At 34.6% G+C, this 23,079-nt stretch overlaps 1 protein-coding gene across 12 annotated transcripts in view; it reads right to left on the reverse strand.

The window, feature by feature from the left end:
- Positions 1 to 23,079, reverse strand: part of WDPCP (WD repeat containing planar cell polarity effector) — a 385,676-nt gene that overhangs the window by 166,989 nt on the left and 195,608 nt on the right. For 11 of the 12 annotated variants that reach the window (XM_074332051.1, XM_074332049.1, XM_019717842.2 and 8 more), the window contains 3 exons: positions 16,495 to 16,609; positions 14,045 to 14,178; positions 10,373 to 10,564 (listed from right to left, as the gene is read on the reverse strand). In XM_074332051.1, the coding sequence (XP_074188152.1) occupies positions 10,373 to 10,564; positions 14,045 to 14,178; positions 16,495 to 16,609 (441 nt within the window). The remainder of the gene's footprint in view (positions 1 to 10,372; positions 10,565 to 14,044; positions 14,179 to 16,494; positions 16,610 to 23,079) is intronic. The other variant, XM_074332050.1, reaches the window with a different exon arrangement.

The following is a 23,079-nucleotide window of genomic DNA, read 5'->3' on the forward strand; positions in this document are numbered from 1 at the left end:
CAGGCAGCTTCCCTCCTTCCTTTGATATCATCTCCATACCCCCTTCCCTACCCCAACTTGGCCAATGACTTTCTGGTGACATTCAGCCTTTTATTTAATTCTAATGTTTGGTCATATGGCCTTATTTTCACTGTACGCTTAAAAAAATAAACTGTTTTATCTATTTCAAACTTTTTGTGTGTGTATATCCTTGTAGCAGCTAGCCAAAAGCTATGCAGGTAGTAGTTATGCGATAAACTTTTTAAAACTATGAATTTTTTTGAAAAAACAAACACTGTAATGCTGCTTAAAATATCGTACTTCCAGAAAGCTTAACCCCCCTCGTCTACTACCCCCTGACATCTTCTATAGCTGTTACAATTCCATTGACTCTATTCCCTATGTAGCAGACTAGGAGGGCGGTTATCACTTTGTGAGGGGTGTAAATGTCTAATCATATTGTTTTGTACACATGTGGAAGATAATTTTAAACATTGAAAAGATGTAGTTTGAAAGTTAATATGAAGCTGATTTCATTTATTTACAGTATTTAGCACTCTGCCTGGGATATGGTAGTAGCTCAATAAACACGACTGACTGAATATATTTTAAATAAGACATACAAAGTTCATTCTTAATTTCATGATTTTAAATTTATTTAAAATTCATACTTATGTGATTTTTAAAGATAATATTATTAGAAAAGAAACATTTCAGTCTATGAAAATAAGAAATCTGGACAATAAGTATATGGATATTGCCATGATAAAGATATCATATACTATAATAAAATAAGCAATGAGCAATAGTAAGTATGTAGTAAGAGTAAATCTGCACAGGGAAATATTTATAAATAATTTGATTGACACAGCACAGAACCTTACTGAAAAAGTTCAGGTTAAAAAAAAGCTGAAATGATACTTGGATGTTACCTAATATAATATTAATGTTTTTAATTGAAAGAAGTAGTAGACTGGGATTCCAATTAGAAGACATTTTATGTATAAGTAGAAAGAAAGAGATAATATCAATAAAAATGGGCTCAGCTGAAATATAACAATGAGATGCAGGGGAAGAAAATTCAGTTTCAGTTTTTCTATGAAAATGCTAATGTGCTGGACTAAGATTATGAAAATAAAGTGTTACACCTACATTTTCAGTAGCCTTTTAAAGTTCTGTTAGCAGATCATTTGCAAATAAGTTGAAAATACCAAATGCAATTATGTAGTTATTGCAAAATACCAAGAAAGAACACACACTTTTTAAAATCCAAACTTGCACAGACTAAGACATCTCTTATTTTTTTATTTTTGCAGCCAGATTTTCCTCCCAAAATGAACTTAGACTGAAATACTAGTCAGGAGATAATCAGCCAAGATAGAATGCTAAGATAAAAAACCAAATACCGTGTTCCCTTAAAATAAGACCTAGCCGGACAATCAGCTCTAATGCGTCTTTTGGAGCAAAAATTAATATGAGACCCAGTCTAATTTGGTCTTATTTTCGGGGAAACACAGTATGGTGGGTAGTGAAGGGAGAAATGCTAAGTGATAATGCCCTGAAGAAAAACCACAAAGGAGAGAAAAGAATCCAAAAAGAGAGAACTGTGGCTAGCAAAGTAATCTAGCAAAATTAATTTGGAGTCTACTCCCACCTTCAGTGAGATGTTGCTATCCTCTACAAACGTCATGATCAAGAATTCCCCTTTCTCATTGAGTTCTTCTCTCTCTCTCTCTCTTTCTCCTTCCTTCCTTCCTTCCCTCCTTCCCTCCTTCCCTCCTTCCCTCCTTCCCTCCCTCTCTTTATTTTGCATCCCTCCCTCCCTTCCTTCCTCATTTAGGTATAATTGACATACAACATTATATTAGTTTCAGGTGTACAACATAATGGTTCGATATTTGTATGTACTGCAAAATGATCACCTCAATAAGTCTTAATATCATCACCACACATAGTTCCAAATTTTTTTTCCTGTGATGAGCACTTTTAAGATTTATTCTCTTAACAAATTTGAGTTCTTGGTCTTAATCCTATCTTCAGGTACTCCCCTGATTTGGTGAATTCTGAAATCTAATAATTCTTTAAAAAGTCTTAAAATATATGCCAGAGGTTTCAGGAACTGGTCATTAGAATTCAAATGAGAATGTCTGTGATAAGAACAGTGTCAAAAGTTCTAACAAAGGCACTGTGAATAGGCAAACAATGAGAAGGGGAAGAACAGAGATGAGAAAAGACAGACTTTTATACTGTGTGGTGATCTGCTGAAAGTCAGATCAGAAGGAAAAGATCTCTGCTTTAATTCTAAGGTAATAGGAGGGTACACGGAAGAAAAGCACAAAAACACAGAAGGTATGTTAGCTAAACCACAGGCTACGCAACGTTAGAAGAGGTCAATGAAGGGAGATTGTGATACCAGACAAGAGAAGGATGACCATGGTCCAATGTTTTATTTTTTGTTGTTTTGCTTTTTCCTTTTTAAAGAAAACTGTGCGGTAAAGAAAGAAATGGTAACCACTGAAAAATTCAAGCTAAGAAAGAGCAGAAAAGATAGAGTCCTAAGAGTCTTGGAATTTCCAGATTTCAAGCATAAACAAGTTGGTAGTATCATTCGAAAAGTGAATTGTTTTAGTCAAGTTTAAATCAGTCAGCTTTAAGGGTGAAACTAGTTGAAAAAATGTACAAGATGATTTTATTTTTATTCTTACAAAGCTAAATTTGAAAAAAGAAAATAGAACTGAACCAAAAGTCTTCAAAAGAGGAATAGCATGAAGACGGAAAGGTATATGCAGTTAACATGATTGATGCCTTCTCTGGAAGATATTTAAGAAAAAAAGGAAAGCACAAAAAGCAGAAAAGCAATCACAGTGATCTGGAGACAGGCTCAAGATTCTCACGTTTCATGGTTAGCTAGAGAAGCTGCCTATTATAACCCCTTTAAAATCATCCAATATGTAAATCAGAAAAGAACTTTATTTAGAGAGCCCTTTTCTGGAACTGAAAACTTACACCAGTGGGTAGCCAGGTTATTTAAAAGATTATGCAACAACCAAAAGTTCTTAGCTTATCACTAGAATTTATTCTTAAATCTACATTCTTCCCTCACTTTGCAAAAATTTTTAAGATAAAAAGACACATTTTATTTTTAATTCTTTATTATGAAACATTTAAGACACACATAAAAGTAGAGAGAACAGCATGATAATGTGAAAGCCAGCTTTCTGAAATACTATCCTTTTGCTAAAATTTTTCTCAAGAAATAAAATATCAGACACAATGAAACCTGCCAGATTTTCATTGCCTTCCCTCTCTCCCCAGAGGCAATACTATTATGAATTTGGTATTTACTCCTATCACATTATTACCACATCAATCTAGAACAATCCTGAACAACACATAGCATTGTTCTGAATGCTTCAAAATTTTATATAAATGCTATCATACCGTATCACACTATAATTCCTTTGTGCTCAACTAATTTTTCTGGGATTTAATCATATAGCTCTAGTTCCTTCATTATAACGTCTGTATAGCATTCCACCCTCTAAATACTATACCACTGTTTCTAAGTTGCTCTCCATAGCAATTTACTAATTTACCTATCAGCAGTGAATGAGAGTTCCCTATTGCTCCATAGCTTTACTTATCCAAATATATCATCTAAAAGCAAAATAGTAATAATTGTTTTCAAATGGCTACATCTGTTACTTTTAATAGCTTTCAATGAAATCCGTCTTCAATTAAATCTATACAAATGTCTTACAAGCTTAGAAAAATAGACATTGCTCGAGGAAATACAAACATTCCCTTATCCATAATTTTTAGTATGTGAAAGGTATCAACTTATATGTCTGTGTATTAATAAAATCCTCTAATTCACAGAATTACTTGTTATAACAATCAACACAATATAGAAAAAAGTTATTTCATGAAAGAAAAGACAAATAAATCAATGGAACAGAATAAGGAACCCAGAAATAGACCCAGAGATCAGATCAGCTGACTATATCTGACAAAGTAGTAAAGATGATTCAACGCTGAAAGGATTGTCTTTTCAATAAACAGTGCTGAAACAACTGGAAACCCATATGCAAAAACATGAATATACACACGGGCCTTAAACCTTTCACAAAAAGCTGGTTCAAACTAAAAGTGTTTACTATGACCATGAATATAGCATCCCTGATTGTGGCAAAGTGGCAATGGTAGCACTATAGTTTTTGAATCTCTCTAAATCTCCACATAAAAGAGATGGTTCAACTGAATAGCAAAACCAAATCCCATAGATGAGTAAATATGGATTAAAGGAGAGAGAGCACTGTATGTAATGACTCTATACTTCAATAATGTAAATAAAGTATAACTATTTAAAAATGGAAGAGAAATGAGAAAACATAGGCAAAAAGTTTTTCAATGCTCTCAGTAATTTACATTAGTAGTACCAGTCTTATGATTATTCTAAGGCTGTTAGGTGTGGACTGTGGGATAAAGTAAACAAGTAATTATGAGATACTATAATTCATTCCCTGTGTCCCTGCACTAGGATTTTCAGCATGAAAGAGAGGAGATGCAGATATAATACAGAAAAGGTTAAATTAAAAACCACATAATCCTGAGTTTGAGTTACAGTATCAATATCAACTCATTCTGAATACAGGTATATATGTATAAAATCTCTAGCTCTCTCTACTAAAGAAACCTGGAAACAATGAGCAACCCATTAACAACAACACAATATTCCTATGTGCTTAAAATGCCATTTCCATTAAAAGAAACCAGAATTTATTAAAGAAATGGCTATTTCTAGGTCTGGGGCAGGAAATGTACAAGATGAGCATGGAACATGCTGTCATACCAGATAGCAGGGAAGCTACCCAAGACCATTGAGGTCATGAGAAAAAGAGGAGCCAAATTGAACAATCACCCACTGGCCAAAGATAAGACAATCTGAGCTTCCAAAAGAATAACAATTACAATTTATGAAAACCATTAAGTCAAATATGTTCAAATCCATGAATTAATAATGCTGTTTAAAAAACAAAAACTAACTGGTTACCTTTCAGGGAGTGATAGGCAACCAATTCATTATCTTGAAAACTGGTAAATAAAAGGAAAGAAATAGACATTTATCCTAATTATATTATATGAAGGCAACCATTGGAAAAATGAATAGATTAGTGGAAGTGTCTTTTTATAAAAGTATCCCAATTAATAAACGAAAACTAATAATCTAATTAGAATATCATCATTTTGCAACCTGAGGAATTAATGGATTTTTTTTTAAAGTGGGGAATATTGGGGAACAGTGTGCTTTTCCAAGACCCATCAGCTCCAAGTCAAGTTGCTGTTTTTCAATCTAGTTGTGGAGGGTGCAGCTCACTGGCCCATGTGGGAATTGAACCGACGACCTTTGTGTTATGAGCACCGCGCTCTAACCAAGTGAGCCAACCAGCTGCCCCAGAGCGGATTTATGCATTGAGCATCCATAGCTGCTAACATCAAAAAAGACAACCGAAAAAGAGAGATAGAAACTGATACTATGCACCTTCTGATAAAATAACACACCGTCCCTTACAGTCTTGCCAAAACTGATGACTAACGTACAGAATTTTAAAAAGACAGAGAAACATGCTGAACCACACCATGATTATGCAAACAACGAAGTCCAGATGTAGGACACTGTAGTTCAACAGATAACTTTTTTTTAATTGAAGTTTATTGGGGTGACAACTGTTAGTAAAGTTACATAGGTTCCAGGTGTACAATTCTGTAATACATCATCTATACAGCATGTTGTAACTTTTAAGGAAAAGAAAGGAATACAATGGGAACTTGTAGATTTAAAGAGATTTTAAATAAGAGACACATTTAAGTGTTTTAAGTGGATAATATTAAACTACAGTTTTAGGAGATGCACATTTAGGTAATAAAAACTATATGAATATGTATGTGAAAATTATTAAAAGTCATGATAGAGGTCACTTTGGGGGCCCAGGAAGAAGTTGACAGAGTACATGGTGGTATTTTGGGTGCCTGGCAAAGTTCTATTCCTTGATCTGAGTGTGGTTCCAGGGTCCTTTGTAATAGCTTATTAAAATATATACTTATGTTGTTTGATATTCTTTATGTATGTTTTGTAATAAAAAGATTAAAAAAAATCATCCCTAAAATGGAAAATCTTTGTTATGTGGTTAAAAGCTAACGCAGTACATACATTTTGTTGGAACAAATGTTTTTTAAATATTTTGGCTTTTCAAGTTCAATGTATTTAATACTGCTTTCTGACTGCTTCTTTTATCAAATTATACTGTATTAAAAGTTGGTCACAAGTCTTCCTTTCCCAGAAGTTGATGCTCCTTTAAATCACTGCAAAAATGGTTTTTAATTTTTATAGGATTTTTTCCTATACAGTTATCTTTGTAAAGTTATACATCCCTAGCCCTGACAACAGGTTTTAAAGTTTAATAGCTCTGCTTATGTGGTTTTGATTAATTTGCTAAATTAATCAAATAATCTTTTGTGAGTAAGGTATCTTAAAATAAACACCATACTCAGAAAGCATTACCAAATCAATACAGCTGAAAAATTAAACTACCTGCTCAAATAAAAGGTAAAGGAAGAATAAACTATGTTATCTTATTTTGACAAAGTGAATGAATTAAATAGGATGATGGCAGTAACTTTCCAAAAGGAAGTACAAAGAACACGTATAATTTAAATAAAAATACTACCGTGTTATATATGATAATGCATATATACACTATTAAAAACTGCTTTCAAATGAATTCACTGATAAAATTTTTCACTATCGTATATTTTTCAAAAGAAATTTTCTCCCTAGACTACATAACTCTCTGCTTTATGCTTTTAATTAAGATATGTACTGTTGTTTAGAGCTCTGTGGTGTGAAATTAGACCAGCAGTTTTCTAATATCCATAAAATAAATAAAAAAATGTTCCTTCTCTGACAGGCAGATAATTCAGTCACAGAGAGCTTATTTCTATGTTTCCTTTGTTTTCTTTTTTTTTTTTTTAGCTGCTTGGTAAGCCAATTTTCTACTTAGAATCTACTGTTAAAACTCTCATTTGGTCCAGTATGTGGGCTTTATCCTTTCCATGGTCTGTTATGCAAAAGAGATGGCTTGATTTTTTTTTTTTTTTTTTACTTTGCTGCAAAGCAGTGGTTCGCAACTTGGATGCACATGAGTATCACCTAGGGAACCTGTAAAAGAATACTGACGTCTCCTCCCCCACTGGAGATGCTGATGTAACTGGTCTGGGTGGGCTCCTTTGTAAAAAGCTCTGCAGGTGACTGTAATGTGTTGCCAAGGCAAGGAACCACTCACTACTCCAGGATCTTGCCACTGTCCAAAAAAAAAAAAAAAAGCTTATTATCTTCTATGATTAAACTTGGATGGGAAATGCTTTTTAAAAATTCTATAGCTTAAAAGATGCAAATATTAAATTTGTTCTCTATGAGGTCGCTACTTTTTTAGTTTGAATTTTAGGGTGTAAGAGAACATTGTATTTTTTATTCTGATGATTAGTTCAAGTTTATTGGTCACTAGTGAAAAAAATTTAAAGACATACACCTGAATATTACCTTTATGGAGTAGTGGTTTTAGTTCACGACATTAAAAAAAAAAAAGTGCTACAATTCATAGTTAAAGATTATATCTTCACATTAAAAAAAGGGAACAATTATTTCCCTAAACATTTCTTCCAAAAGACATTCACCTTTTGCATACAGAAGTTCACTTGAGGTTCTGAAAAAGAAATCTTTCCAAATTTTTCCTACAGTTTAATTTTGATAGAAAGACTGAAAGAGCCAAATCCAATATAAAAGCTACTTGCCAAGAAAAAAAAAGAATTACGTTTCTTAACATATTAGGATTAAAAAGGGGGACATTAACTATGCAATCAGTGGTGAATAATTAAAAATCATGTGCAAGTATCATATACAGTTTTATGCAAATCTATTCAAATACATGAAGTGGATAATTTTCTAGGACTATAAATGGAAGATAACTCAAGTTAAAAAAGAATTCTTGAAAAACAAACAACCCTGGAAAAACAGAACCAGTATGAAAAATCTACCTTCCTTGAAAGACACCACACCCAGGCAGTTTTCTAGGTGAGTTCTACCAAACATTCAAGTATGAGATAATTATTTTACTGTTTCAGAGAAGAGAAAAGGAAAAAGCTAGCCAAATCACTCCATAGGGCTAGTACAACCTTGATGTGAAACTTAGAAAGAATAGTAAAAGAAAGTAAAAATATCATAACTGAGCAAATTGTGATGCCTCTTTAATGTTCCCTCCTTGCTATTTAAGTAAAATCAATCATTCCTCACTGGCTCCTACTATAACTCACACATATTCTATCCCCAGCACCATTCAACATTTTAGTGCACTTACACATTTTTATTTTTTTCTTTCATTGGTAGATACTAAGATTCTTGCAGGCAGGGGTAGTTTTGCATTTGTATCCTGTGGCATAAAATGCAGTGCTTACTTACTCCATGGTCATGATCAGTAGTTGCTGAAGGATGTAGAAAGAGAAAGGTTGAAGGGCCTTTCAGGTTAATAAAGCAGCAATGTGTACAGGCAGGAGGTGGGAAATAATGAGGCAGTGAGTAAATCGTTTGGCTAGAGCACACATTTGTATAAGGAAATAACACTGGAAAGGCAAGTCAGGGCCAGTCAGGGGTGGGCTTTTCAGTGTTGAGGCTAATTTTAGTTTTAGTATCTAATGAGGGCATTTGAGCAGGCAGTGGCTAAATCAGATGTGTGCTTCAGAATCCACACGAGCACTTTTTAGAGCTGTCAGGGACCTTGAGGTGACCGATCTAGTTTAAACTCATTGTTTTAAAAATTAGAGAACTAGTCAAAGAGACAGAAGATGTATCCAAGGCCAAAGAACACAGAATTAGCTAAAAGCAAGCAGAAGCTCAGAGGGAATAAGCTTGCCTAAGGTCATAGTTAGAATCCAGTCCACCCAACAGGCAAACCCAGGTCTGTCCAACTCCAACGTCCATGATCTAGATGACACCAGAGGATGAGGTATGTAGACCAGATGTATGCCCTTTTAGAAGAGTCCTAATTTCATGTAATACACTCATTTCAAATAAAGGTAATTTGTTTAATGTACAACTAAAGGCTGATGTAATTATTTTTACTTCCATTATGAGAGAGAACATTTAATAGAATTATAATTGGCTTTGTTACATTAAGTCATTTTAATGAAGTCTTTTACTGCATTAAAATGGAATAAAATGGTGGGCATGAACAGAAACAAAGCTTTTACTTAGCCTCACCAAATCTACACCTAAAGCATTACAAGTATTTTTAATTACTGCAACAGAATTGGGAAAGTTCCATTAAAAGGTCAATTATTAAATAATTAATTAATCAATCAAAAAGGACTCTTCAGTCTTACAAGATAGCCTGAAAGTTTATAAAACCAGAAGAGGTAGGCAGTGACCGAGAAAACTTGGACTTGTTCATTCAATCTCAGAATACTAATTCTGAGAAACACTTTTTAAAGCCTAAAAAGTAACAGACTTAGAGAAAATACAGGAACATACATTTTACCAAGATAAAAACTTTTTCTAAGTGGGGGGAAAGGGATGCCTTTTCCTTAAGTTATAAAAAGATAAGACAGAATTTCATACTCAGATTACCGATACAAGCTGAAGATATCCACAGGGTCACAATTCTGAATGATGGTAGAACCACTGTGAGGGACAGGTAGGGGGAGACACTGTCCTCACTTCCTAGATGGACCCTTTGGTGCTCCTGTCCCAGGCAGGACACAAGACTGAGAGGCCACGGCGCTATGCACTCCTTAACCAATTTCTGCCCAGCCATGGGGCAGTACCACAGGGTTGTGCACAAAATGAGCATTTGACTACTAACTGATGGAAGTTTACAGAAGGTGATTAATAACATAACTTTGACAGCTGAAATCATGAGCAAATGTAATGATAGTACTAATAACGATAACAAGGATCGAGGAGGGTGAGTTTCCCATGTGTAGGTATCTCTCTCAATCCATGTATTAACTCATTTATCTTCGTTAACTCAAATTTTCAAATAACAAGACCACAACACATAGAGGTTAGTAACTGGCTCAAGGAGAGAGTGCTAGGTAGTGGCAGAGTTAGGAACTGAACCCAGAAGCCTTACTCCAATCATTGTACTATTCAGGCCAGCCCTGAAATTATCTATGTATTCTCTAGACACGATACTTTTAAGGATCCCATTTCACGTTCCTTTTTGAATATTTGGAAAAATAAATTACACATTTAAAAAAGCATTTGCATTTATTTCAGAAAAATACTAATAATCCTATTTTATTTGCCCTTCAATAAAATGTGTATATGTTTTAGCTTTACCTCCAGTCTTCCTTGAGCATAACCCAGGAGCAGCAGATTGGCTCTGTCTTTCTCAGGAGAAATGGGGGCCCAAGGCCAAGCATCATCACTGACCAGTGGCCACCAGCAAACAACTATATCCTGAGCACAATTGATAGCGAGGTGACGCTCTGTTGTCCTGTGTACTGGCCCAGGTATTTCATAGTAGGAAATCTAATGGTTAAAAAGAAAAAGCGTAAAAGAATAATTTTTAATGCAAAATCCTCAAAGTATTATAAAAATTAAAGCATCTGTAAATGTAGATAAATGCAAGTAAATATGCATGTTAAACATGTGCTTAGAGAGGTGTCAGAATTTACCAAATTCTTTTGACACATATATAAAAAAAGACATATGTTCAAAATTTTCTCCACTTTTAGCAGAGAAGAGGAAAGGGAGAAATGTGAGTTGGGGAGGAATTGGCTGTAGCAATCCTAATCAATACCAAAATGTACAGTCATGGTTGCTTGACAGCATCGACCTACACCTAGGATTTAAGACCAGCTATATTAAATGACAAGTTCAGTACTGCTGACCAAGAGTGTCTGACTACTGTTTAAGACATAACATGTTAACAATGACTGACAAGAATAAAAGGAAAAACAAATTGAGGCCAATATCACTTTAATGAATATATGAGACAGATACACATATATTCTGCATAAAAGGATAAGCCACAGTATCTTGTGTAAAAGTTGATGCAGCTTCTGCGAATTATGATTCTCTTTCTTAGGAAGGATTTGTAGAATTTATTATTCAAACTATGTTATTTTGGAACATGGTTATTTGAAAACATAAGCACTGCACCATCTGGGTGACACATGCCAAGGAAATATAGATTGCACCGTATTTCTGCTTAAGGAATTAATGGAAGGTTGATAGCTTGGAAGAAAAAAAAAAACTATCTTGCCATTGCTGGTCAGCAATAATCGAACCACTTTCTGGGGATTAAGCGCATGGCTAAGCCTAGTGGACCAGACACTAGCAAAGGGCAGGGGGTCTTCTTATCAGAGAAATGCTTCTGGAGCCAGTCTCACTACATGACAGATTGCTTTCATATTCCTGTCTGCAAGGCAACAAAGGATGGCAGTAATGCGATAATGCCAGAGTGCAATGGGTGTTAAGAACCCGTTGCATTTATGTATTGTATTTAGTAAATAATCAGGCTCATCCAAATTGTGATCTCACCACTCAACCAAGGCCATTAAAATCAAGGTTAATGCTTTAATAATCCTCTGCTATTTTTTTTTAATATGGTCAAAAGGAACCCTTTTCTATTTGCATGGCCATAATATTATTGACCTCTTCATCCTCCGAATGCACATCAAAAGAACTAAAATCAAAGTAATTACCAGTGCTCTTCTCTCATGGTAAACATTTAACTCCTTGCACTGTCCCTTCACTGTTAAATAAGTTGAATTGGATTTTTAAATTGTGGACAGGAACACTTGTTAAAGGTCAATAATTTCAGGATATTTACCTTGCAATTTTCTTTGCCAAAATTATTTCTATCTAAAAGAACTAATTTATGGTACAGCTGTAAAGAAAAGCAGGATTATCATACTATACACTATTTCCTTGTTTTAAAATCCAAATGGGCAATGACAGACAACACAGATGTACTTCATGCTTTGAAGTACAAATTCTTATATTGAAGCTCTCAATATCATTATTTTTACTAGTTTTCTTCTTGTTTGAGAGAAATATCACAATGGAATTACTAAGTCCTTAAAAATACACAAACATTAATTTGATGTCCTACTTGCCATGTAAACACATTACTTACAAATTTCTACATGCAGAACATTTGAATTAAAACAAAAAACTGACACTTTTATTCCTCACTTAATGCAAATCATATATGTTATCTGAAATTTCATGTTTTAATGGCATCAGTATTCTATTATGATAGTCAACAAGGCAAGTAAAATAAAGAAGTTTCTTAAAATATCCTTCCAATTGACAAATGGCAGTTTTTACTAAGTACTAAATATCTATATTTAAATACTGAATCAGAAAATGAAATCCATAGATTTTCCAAAGTAGATTATTTCTCTAATGTATAGAAATGACATGGAGTGTCCATGTCCTAATTTACCCAAATTCAAAGGCAGAAAGCATAAACAAATAAGTAATTCCTTTACTTAAGGTATAAGTGTCCATATACTAGGTCTATTTTCTACGTCTTTTCATAAGAAAAGATGGCATCTTACGAGTCTCTCTCTGCTCTCATTAATGGGTAACTACTATCCTTTGGTTGAGAAAACTTTACTAAACTATCCATCAAACCTAAGATGGGGAAACTAGTTATACAAAATTTTACATGACAACGTTAGAAACAAAATACCTTGAAGGCATATTGGTGCATCTCAAAGAACAGTATTAGTAAATAAACATTTCAAGTAAATCTACAGTTAGCCATTCTAGAAAATAACATCCCATTTAATATCAATTAATATCAATTTTTTGACTAACCAAAATATAATACAAGAGTACCATTGATTTCAAGCTAAAGAAAATCAATAGTATACAATGTTATAGGAGCTCAACAAAGCTGGCAAATAAAACCAAATTGTAGTTTATTACCACAATGAAAAACTTATTTAATATGTTTTAATCCCATGTTAAAAATCTTTATAAGAATAGAAGTTTCTAGCAAATAAAATGAGATCCTGCCCCATACTACTACCATCTCAATCACACTAAGAAATAATCCCAAAGGGCAAAAGGTTAGGTTAAATGCAACTTTTTCAAAAACCCATGAACAGTTTCAAGCCACAAAGCTGACTTCTAAAAATCTTTGCTCTTGCTATATATTCTAAGTATGGCACAAGTGTGCATCTTTTTTAAGGAAGCTGTATATCAGCTCTGTTCCTAGTGAACAGTGAACTGTCTCAAATCCACGTCACAGAGGCTGGATCAATCTTGCAAACACAAGTCACTGCTGAAAAGAGGCCTTGAACTGAAACAGCCTGGAAAATGTATTAGATACTCATCCTAGCAGACAGTATACCTTCCAAGCAGTTAAAACGTAATGTGGCAAACTTAAATTAAACACATCATTTAAAATAAAAATCCTGCCTTAACAGATGTAAAGTCCCTGATACAAGGAAACAAATTACCTGGAGTTAGTGAAGGGAGAGATACTAACATAGGAAGATTTCTTTTTGCATTTTCTCCAGTTATAGTTGAGATGGGGGGAGGTCTTCCCACACCTTGTTTATTACACTTTTCTATTAACCTTTGAAAGTGCCTTCTTCCTTCTTTCTTTTCTTGTGAAATAGAAACCAGGGCAGCTGTCCTAGCCTAGAAAGATAATAAGGAATCTTTGGGGAAAATAAGAATGGTGTATTATACTACCTCTAGCAAGAACACCATTTTCCAATGTGTAACTTGCCTCTATTATCTGTCTTTGACTTCCATAAATGCTATATGACTTGCTCCAACATGCCATTATTGGACCCTCATAATGAAAGTAACAAAGAAAACTTAGGATGGCCACTGTTTCTAGTGATTCAAACTCAATCCTATAAGTGTTTTTTTGTTTTTTTCTAAAATCCAGGAATGTACAAGAATAATAAGCGTAACACCAACTCATGTGACACTCTAGCACACCTTAATTAACAATATGACTATTTAAATTGAAATCTCTACCTTATATTCCAAGGCTGAGAGTTTTTCCAATCTTTTGTTTACATCAGGAGAACCCATCTTCTTGGCAAACTGAATGAAACATAGTTTGTTTTGTGCCAAAAATGATAAGATGATAAAGCTGTCTGTGAGAAGAGCTTAAAAAAAAAAAAAGAGATTTTGATAATACTAAGTTAGAATAAAATAACAATGAACTAATAGATTTTTTCCACTGAAATATTACAAAACGCTATTTTTAGAAGATAAAAATTAAAATAATTAGTCTCCTAAATATCATTATGACATTTTACAAGGATATTAAAGACATTGGAAATAAACAATAATCATCAATATAATCATGAATGGCTTTGATACTTTTCCTTCTTTTCTGATAACATTTCAATATACTCTGATGTTTGGGGACAATCAACAAATAATACGTATTTGGAACTAGGGCTAGAAAAGCATAAAATAAGGATCATTTTATTCCTGAATATAATGATGAAAATGTTTATTTTTGTTTATGCTTAAACTTTAATCCTGTGTTTATATGCTATAAACCACCTGAGAATAAATTAGATTTATTGAGGGCTACAGATCAGTGTTCTCCACCAATCTTATTTTTTTATTTTTAAATTTTTTATTAATGAACCTTCTTTTTGAGAGTATATAAGCTGAATAAAATAAAGCGTATTATTCCCAATACGTCATTACATAAATTAATGTTTAATAAGGAAGATTAGCAAAAATATTTCTACAGCTTTATTTCTAAAGGATACAAGTAGGTAGATAATTTTTATGGGTTAATAAAGGGGATTAATGTTATATAAAATTATTGATAAAAATAATTGAGAAATGTTTTATATTGTTCCTAACAAAAATAAATTATTGATTGTTTTACATATTTTCTTTACTTCTATACTCCTTACTGTGCAAATAGTGACCAATGGTAGATCTATACAATTAGAGGAGAATTGGAGAACTGCCAAGAAATCACATTGTTATCACGATCTCATGAGGATGTATTATTTGGGGCATAAATAAAAGAAACAAGTGAAAAAAGGTATCTCAGAGACATAAAGTGTTGGAAGTGTCCTTTTAATTCTTATAGAGGTGCATCAAATTGATAAAATCATCACAGCCACTATTTTATTTGCAGTGTCAACAAAGGGATCAATTATTAGACATATGACAATGGAATCTCTTCCATAGGGAAGCTAGCTAGCTTCCTTAGCACCATATTCCTATGAGAAGAAATGGCACATTTACAGTCCTACCTTAACTTATTATTATTATCAGTAATGTTGCTAATTACAGCCATTCTGCAGAGTGCTTTTCTTTAAAGTGATGAAATTGGGTCTGATTTATTCAGAAGTAGCTAGTAAGAGCACATGGCAGAAGGAAGGTTTCTGTATTCTCACCTGTCTTTTCCACTAGGCCATGCTTTCCTTTAATTATGCAGTTTCAGATACTGACAATTTTCAATCTCCAAAGATAATGCAATGTTTTTAGACTTTTTATTGTGAATAAAAGAACATAATCTTAAAACTTCAGGAGTCAGCATACTGTAGTGGAAAGAAAATGGGTTCTGCAGCTAGAACCTTGGTTCAAATCTCAGCTCAGTCATTTTTGAGCTATTCCTTAGTATTTCATTTGTGGGCATGTTCCTTAGTATCTCAGCTGTAATTTCCTTATCTATCAAGTGGAAATAACTACACCTTATAAAAGGTTGTTCTTTGAATTAAATAAAATAGGTAGATTGGCACAGCATAGGGCCTCTTAGGGCTCAATAAATGTCAGTATCCTATGTTTTCAATAACTGGCTTAAAATATTTTTCTTATGTGTTTTGTAGCATTTATATACTATTGTAGTATCACTTCATAGATTTATCTAGTATATTTGCCATTGATTTTTGATATTTAGAAATATTGACCAATTACTGTTGTATACCTGGAACTAATATAACATTGTATGTCAACTATAATTTGAAAAAAGGAAGAAATATTGCCCAAATTTTATCAACAGTTAATATTCAGAGACTTTGGTAACAAAGAATCCTCCTAAGAGGCAAAGCATAATTTTCTTTTTTACAGGTGGCTGTGTTGACACATTTGGGTTATTTATTTAAAATTCATTTGAAAATGAAAAAATATTTGACATGTCAACAATAGGGGACTAATTTTGAAAGACCACACCAAAAAACAACAACAACAAAAGCCTATTTCGGAAATATGTTCACATTTTTTTAAAGGAAAGAAAGAAAAATATTCAGGATATAAGGCTAACACTCAAAAACTTTCATATTAAACATTAGCCAAAACTTGTATTGGTCCCACGGGTTGTAACTATGCTATTACAAGCAATTACTTGTGTTTGCAAGTCCCCAGTGGTAATAATTAGTCTACCTGTTGACACACTATTTCTCCTGCCCCACTGTTAATGTAGGCAATTGATTTGCACATGGAGTAATTACCGTCACTGATGGTGTCTGAGATGAGCTTCCCCACCAGGCTTCTGTCAATCACCACTTTCTCCAGCTGCGGCCCAGAAAGGCTTAGGGACACCAGCACACCTGAACCAAAGAGGAGCTAAACCAGGTAAAGGGAGAGAGAGGAAGGAAGATATACTGAGGATTAATCCTTTAAAAATCTCTCCAAATGTATAACTTATATAGATATTTACACGCGCATCTATACCATGAAATTATAGCTTTTCTGCATCAAAAAACAATCACTGACATTCTAAGTAAAAAGATACATGTGGTTAAATGATGTAACACAACAGGTGTATAGATTAAAGCTTGCAGAAACTTGATTTAGTCTATGTTTATTAGAAGTCTAATCTTCTAAATACTTAGAAAGTACCCATGCAGAAATAACTGCTTTGCATTGTATTCAGAAATGTAATATGTTCTATTAAAATAGTTTGAAAGAATTACTACTTATATCAGGAATAAAAGATTTCTTGAGATTTGAAGAGTCATTGCTACACCATTACAGAAACAAATGCTACCATTAAAATATAACCAGCTGTTAATAATTTATTTGGAATTTAAACCCCACTTCTACAACTACAGATCTTTCCTGTCTAAAATATTAAAATACATTAAATCAAGGTAATTAAAGTAAAACATTAAATTTTAAAATTCATAAATAAGTAATACATACCAGAAACAATTTCTTAAGAACAGGTCAAGAAATGTAGTAAAGTGCCTAGGCTTTATCAATATCAGTACTCACCCAACCACCCAATAAAAGGTGATTTAATATCACCATTATGATTTTATACTGCTCTTTTCCATTTGTGGCAGCATTATTCATTCATCTCCAAATGTTTAAAACTTCTGAAAGGACTATGCATATGTGTATGCTCGTTATCTACGAGATTATGAAATATCAACATTGGAAGAAATTGTTTCACCTTCAAGGCAACAGACTCAAAGCAGATGAATCATGGAATAGCATATGGTATAAGAGGGAAAAAAACCAATTGTCAGTAAACTTATGAACATGCCAGCCAAACCCAAAGACAACTATGATTTTAAACAAAACAGGGGAATTCCCCACCTACCTAGGCATCATGTCCCAGCTAGAGAGGATGATTCTGTGTCGAGACATATTTGGACATGTGTGAAAGATGAGCAGCATGAGGGACCAGGGTAATATAAAGAAAGACCACTATTCCCCCACTGCCTAACAGATTTCAGACATGTTAATTGGGAAAGAAACTGAAAGGTCCCTTTGTACTTAACTGTTAGAATCCATGTCTTAGTCACCAGAAACCTTTAAGTCTTGTGAACAACATGACTTAATGGATTGTTCATTTCATATTAATGTCCCTAAAGGGGGAATGAAGGAGTAAGGACATAATCATCTTTACTGGTTTTGGAGAAAGTACATTGTTTAAAGAATTTCAAATTACTTTCTCTACTGAATTATATCCAGCCATGTAATACCTTGATGGGAAACACTGATATTTCCCTTTTAGGGAATCCCTCCATAAGACTGTAGCATGTGGTCTTTACTCCCTAAATTCCTTTCTCAGAAAGGCAAATTTAGGGTTATCTTTTATATCTAGTGTTTTCCTCCTTGTAACAGCTTTTTCCTCCCTTCTGCATTTATTCAAAACATCTCAAAAAATAAATAGAAAAGGACAGATTTTAATCTATTAAAACTTTACACCTATACTATTAAGCACCTCTTTTCTTAATTACCCAGCTACTACTAGCTCCTTAAGGATACTGGCTAGGCCACTTTTATCTTTGTATTTTCGGTGTCTAGAACGATGTTAGGCACATAACAGGTGCCAACTTAATGTTTTGAGAAAGAATAACCGACTTATCGTAGGATCAGATAATGCATAGTTAGAAGGAAACCTAGTCTAATCTCCCACTGCCAGATGGCATGGAGGTTCCTTCTACAGCATCCCGTCAAGCATCCTTCAAATGTCAAATCCAGCCCATGCTTGAATACAGCCAGTGACCAGGAGCTCATCACCTTACAGAAAAGCTATTCCACCACTGGACAGTTCAAATCAATTTAAGGATCATTCATTCATTTTTTTTCATTCAACAAAAACAATGTTGACCATATGTCAAGTCACTAAACTCATCTAGTGGCTCAAAAATGAATCAAATATAATCCTTAAAATAAGTTAAATATACATTAATAGAGAGAGGTAGAGATACAAGTAAATAATGTAATGAAGTGCTGTTACTGGTCCTATTGTTATAGGAGTATATACTGGGTAGAATGGGGGCGGGGACTGAGAATGAGGTGGTGACACTTAAGGTGACAGCTAACTAACACTGCCTTCTTAGAATGTCTACAGTAGCTCCTTCTTCAATAGCACTTATTTTTTAATATTAAAACATAACACAGTGGTTAAAAGCATGGACTCTGAAATCAGAATGAAATCAGTAGCACTGGCTCTACCTCTTATTAGCTGTGTAACCTTGAAGGAGAGTTAGTTACTTAACCTCGCTGTAACTTCATTTCTCATCTGAAAAGTGATAGGATAGTATCTACTTCATAGGATGAGGATTAAATAACATTTCAGTGTTTAGAATAATGCCTGGCACATAGTAAATGTTTGCAATTACTGTTGTTGTTGTTATTATTATTATTTATTATAATTATTCAACCACTACTCATATAATGTGTTCTCGCTATATTATTTGCCATCTCTGAACACATTCTTTTGTCTTTTTAAAAATCTTGTGCCGGGATTGGCTCCATATTAGACATGGAACAATAGACTCCAGGTGGGTTATAATCAACACAATCTTTTGTCACCTTTCACATTTGCTGATTTTACAAGGATATTGTCTCCAAGTTCCTTCAAAACTTTGGAATTTGTTTCCAACTTGTTATTCCTTATTTTCTGCTTTCACCACTATTATCATTAAGGAACACTTCTCTCCTGACAGAAATTGCTTTTTCTATATATGAGCATTTATGTTATAAAATTAATTCTAAAGGATCACTTTTGTGGGATGGGGATGGAAAGTGCAACCTGTGAGAGTAGGTGAAAGAGGGAACTTAAGCTGGAACGGATTTGAAAGGGGTGTCAAGGTACTGTAGGAAAATGTGCATACATCGACAGATACTAACTGACACATGGAGATGGGGCAGTGATTTGGGGACTGTGGATCCTACCCAGTGAACTTGGGCAGTCCTTCATAATCTTTCCCAAAGGACAGGTCCAGCTACTTACTTATACATTCACTCATTCATTTCATAAATACATGTTTAGTACTCTGGATGAGCTAGGCTCTATTCTAGGTGCTGAACATACAGCAGTGAACAAAACAAACCATGCCCTCGCCCTTACTCTCCACAGGAAGCTTGCATTCGAGTGTGAACATAGTCAATACACAAATAGATTTAATATAATGTCAGATAGCAATAAGAACTACAGATAAAAATAAAGCATAGTAAGGATGGGGATTATAGGATGATGCTGTTTTAAGCAGGATGACTAATAAAGAAGTAAAAGGGCCTCTCTGAGGAGATGACATTTGAGTACAGACTGAAATGAAGTGAACGAACTAGCCATATGATTATTTGAAGAAAGTTTGAGGCAGAGAACAGCAAATGCAGAAACTCTAAGCTCAGAATGTGCCAGCGATGCCGGAAGAAAGCTAGGCCAGTGTAGCCAGAGGGGAGGAGTGAGAGAGATTCGTAGAGAACGAAATCAGAGCGACAGTCAGTGGCCAGGACAGGTTGGACTTTTTGGGATAAGAAGTCATTGGGTTTTAAGCAGCAGAGAATTATAATCTAATTTGTGTTTTAAAGGAGGAATCAGGGCAAGAGTAGAAGCAAGGAGACCATTAAGAGGCTATTACAGTGGTCTCTAGGTGAGAAAAGATGATGGCCTGGACTAGAACAGAAATGCTAAAGGAAATGATACGTTGTCAGATTTGAGATATAAAGAGGATTTACCAGGACTTTCTGAAGGATTCGATGTGGTACATAAAAGAAAAACTCAAAGGAGTTTGGGCTGAGCAATTGGGTTTACTGAGACAGGGTACACCCGGGGAGAAGTAAATAAGATTAGGAGGAATCAAGAGTTTCGTTTCCTGTTAAGTTTAAGGTGTCTATGGACACACAAGTAGAGATCTCAAATCGACAATTAGAAATGGGTCTGAAGTCCAGGGTGAAGTGGGGGCTGGTCATTTGGGAGTCATCAACAATCTACAGGTAGTGCTTAAAGTCACGGAACTGGATAAGCTCTCCTTTAAAAAAATGAGTGGAACCCTCCACAACTAAGATGGAAAAGACAACAACTTGACTTGGAAAAAAGCCCTGGAAGTACACACTGTTCCCCAATAAAGTCCTGTTCCCCTTCCCCAATAAAATCTTTTAAAAAAATAAAATGAGTGGAGAGGTCATAAGGGTAAGGCCCTAATCCAGTCTGGCTGGTGTTCTTAGAAGAAGGGGAAGACACACCAGATGGTGGCCTCTCTCTCCATGTGCGCACACAAAGAAAAGGCCATCTGACAACACAGCAAGAAGACGGCTATCTACAAGCCAGGAAAAGAGGCCTTACCAGAAACACATCTGATGGCACCCTGGTCTTGGACTTCTGGCCTCTAGAACTGTGAGAAAATACATTTCTGCTGATTAAGAGAAAGAAAAAGAATAGTAAGCGAGAAAGAGGTCCAAGGTCTGAGCTCTGGGGCATTCCAATCTTTAGAGGTGTTAAAAGATCAGAGTAGCCCTCTTTTTGATACCTAGTTTGGGTACTCATTAGGATCAAGGTGTGTCCCTCATTTCAGATCTCCTGTAGTCTACAGGTGTCTCTGACACCAGATTTTGGAATAAGAAGGTATAAATAAATAAGCTAATTAATGCATTTTTATAAAACAGCCTGTGGGGAAGCATAAACTTTCCAAGTACTGGTGCCAAAGATACTTCTGGATGTGGTAACGGAGGTAACTAGAATTAGGAAAAAATAGTCTGAAACTCAGGGAAACAATATTCCAGCCCAGACAGGAAAGCGCTTTCTTCTCTTTGCCCAAAAGGTTAGTTCTTAAGCTCTCCAAAATGGAAAGGACCTATGTAAGATTTGGCAGGACAAGAAGGAAAACAGGCTCTAAGATATTGCCCTGTTCCATTGCAAGGATTTAGAGAATTCTGACTGTTCAGAAAATGAAAAAGAACAGGCAGAGAGGCAGAGGGAGGCACCTCCAGGGTAGATCTGACCTTGAGAAGATATCCACAGGATGAATCAATGAGGAGGCCCATGAGATTTCACAATATTGTTCTAATTTTAATGTTGTTCTTTGTGCAGAAGACGACTAATGCAAAAATAGAAACTGAAACTTTTCCTGTTCTCTGACACCCTCCCAGATGGGAAGTATCCTTGCTTATTATTTCTGCTCTGACCATGTTTCTTTCTATTGCCTTTATCATTTTCTCCTTCTCATTTTCTTCAATAAGCTCATGCTGAGGTGCCCTTTCTCTTTAAGAAACTGGGAAATGATTCCCCTGATTTTCAGATGGCTCTTCAAATTAGTTTCTCTTAACCTTGGAGTCTATAGTACTTAGCTTGAGTACTTAATTGGAAGTGAAATGGCACTGGGAGAAGAAAGAGGAAATTATACCAGATGACATCATTAATCAAAACAACCACAATAATTGGAACTTCATTCATTCAGTAGGTCAAAAATACGTGAGTGCTTCCTATATATGTCAAATAGATAGATGAGGATACAATGATGAATAAGGCAGAAACTTATTGGTAGAATATAATAGAAGACCTAATCTCAGAAAGAAGTAGAGGTTTTGGTTAGGATAGATGACTGCTTCATAGAAGAGGTAGTGTAGGACCCATAAAAAAGAGAAATGCATCAAACTTGGTCTCAAGGATTGAAGAATTGGTATGCAAAGAATTTGTGAGTGAGCTATTTTATAATAGTGATCATAAACAAATCCATTGAATTCAATATTCTCATTGGTTAAGAAAATTATCCCCAAATCCGTGTGATTATTATCACATCTGGGAAGAAATGAAAACTAAAGGCATGCAGGGTCAGTACTAAAAATCAACAGTAGGTGATAGGTTCAATCCCTGAATCGAGAGTTAAGTCATGGACAGGCAGCCAAGACTGACCCCATAAACCCATTAGGAGACACAGAGGAGACGCAGGTGCTAAACATTATAATCCAGATAGGCAACAAAATATTAGGACTCTTGGAATGAATTATAGGTCTGAAGCAAATATTTAAAGTATTGTAGAGCCATTCCCCTGGGGGCCTAGTGAATTTGCCTCATGATGGTAACCAACACCTCCCCGACCCTGCCCCCTAATCCAAACCATGGGACAAAGTCTGGAGAAACTCAGAAATATAGACAATTTTACAATGGGGAAATGATAATGAAGATTAGTCACTGATCATTTTAGAAGATAACCTGCTAGGAGAGAGAGAAGATGATTTCTGTAATTTATTCCTTTATTCAGTAAACATTTATTGAGTATACAGGGAAACCATGCCTGACTAATCCATTAGAGAGACAAAAGTAAATGTACTTAAGGATAAAAAAATTTAATTGC

This window comes from Rhinolophus sinicus, linkage group LG05, assembly GCF_036562045.2.
Source record: "Rhinolophus sinicus isolate RSC01 linkage group LG05, ASM3656204v1, whole genome shotgun sequence".
NCBI classification, from domain to species: domain Eukaryota; kingdom Metazoa; phylum Chordata; class Mammalia; order Chiroptera; family Rhinolophidae; genus Rhinolophus; species Rhinolophus sinicus.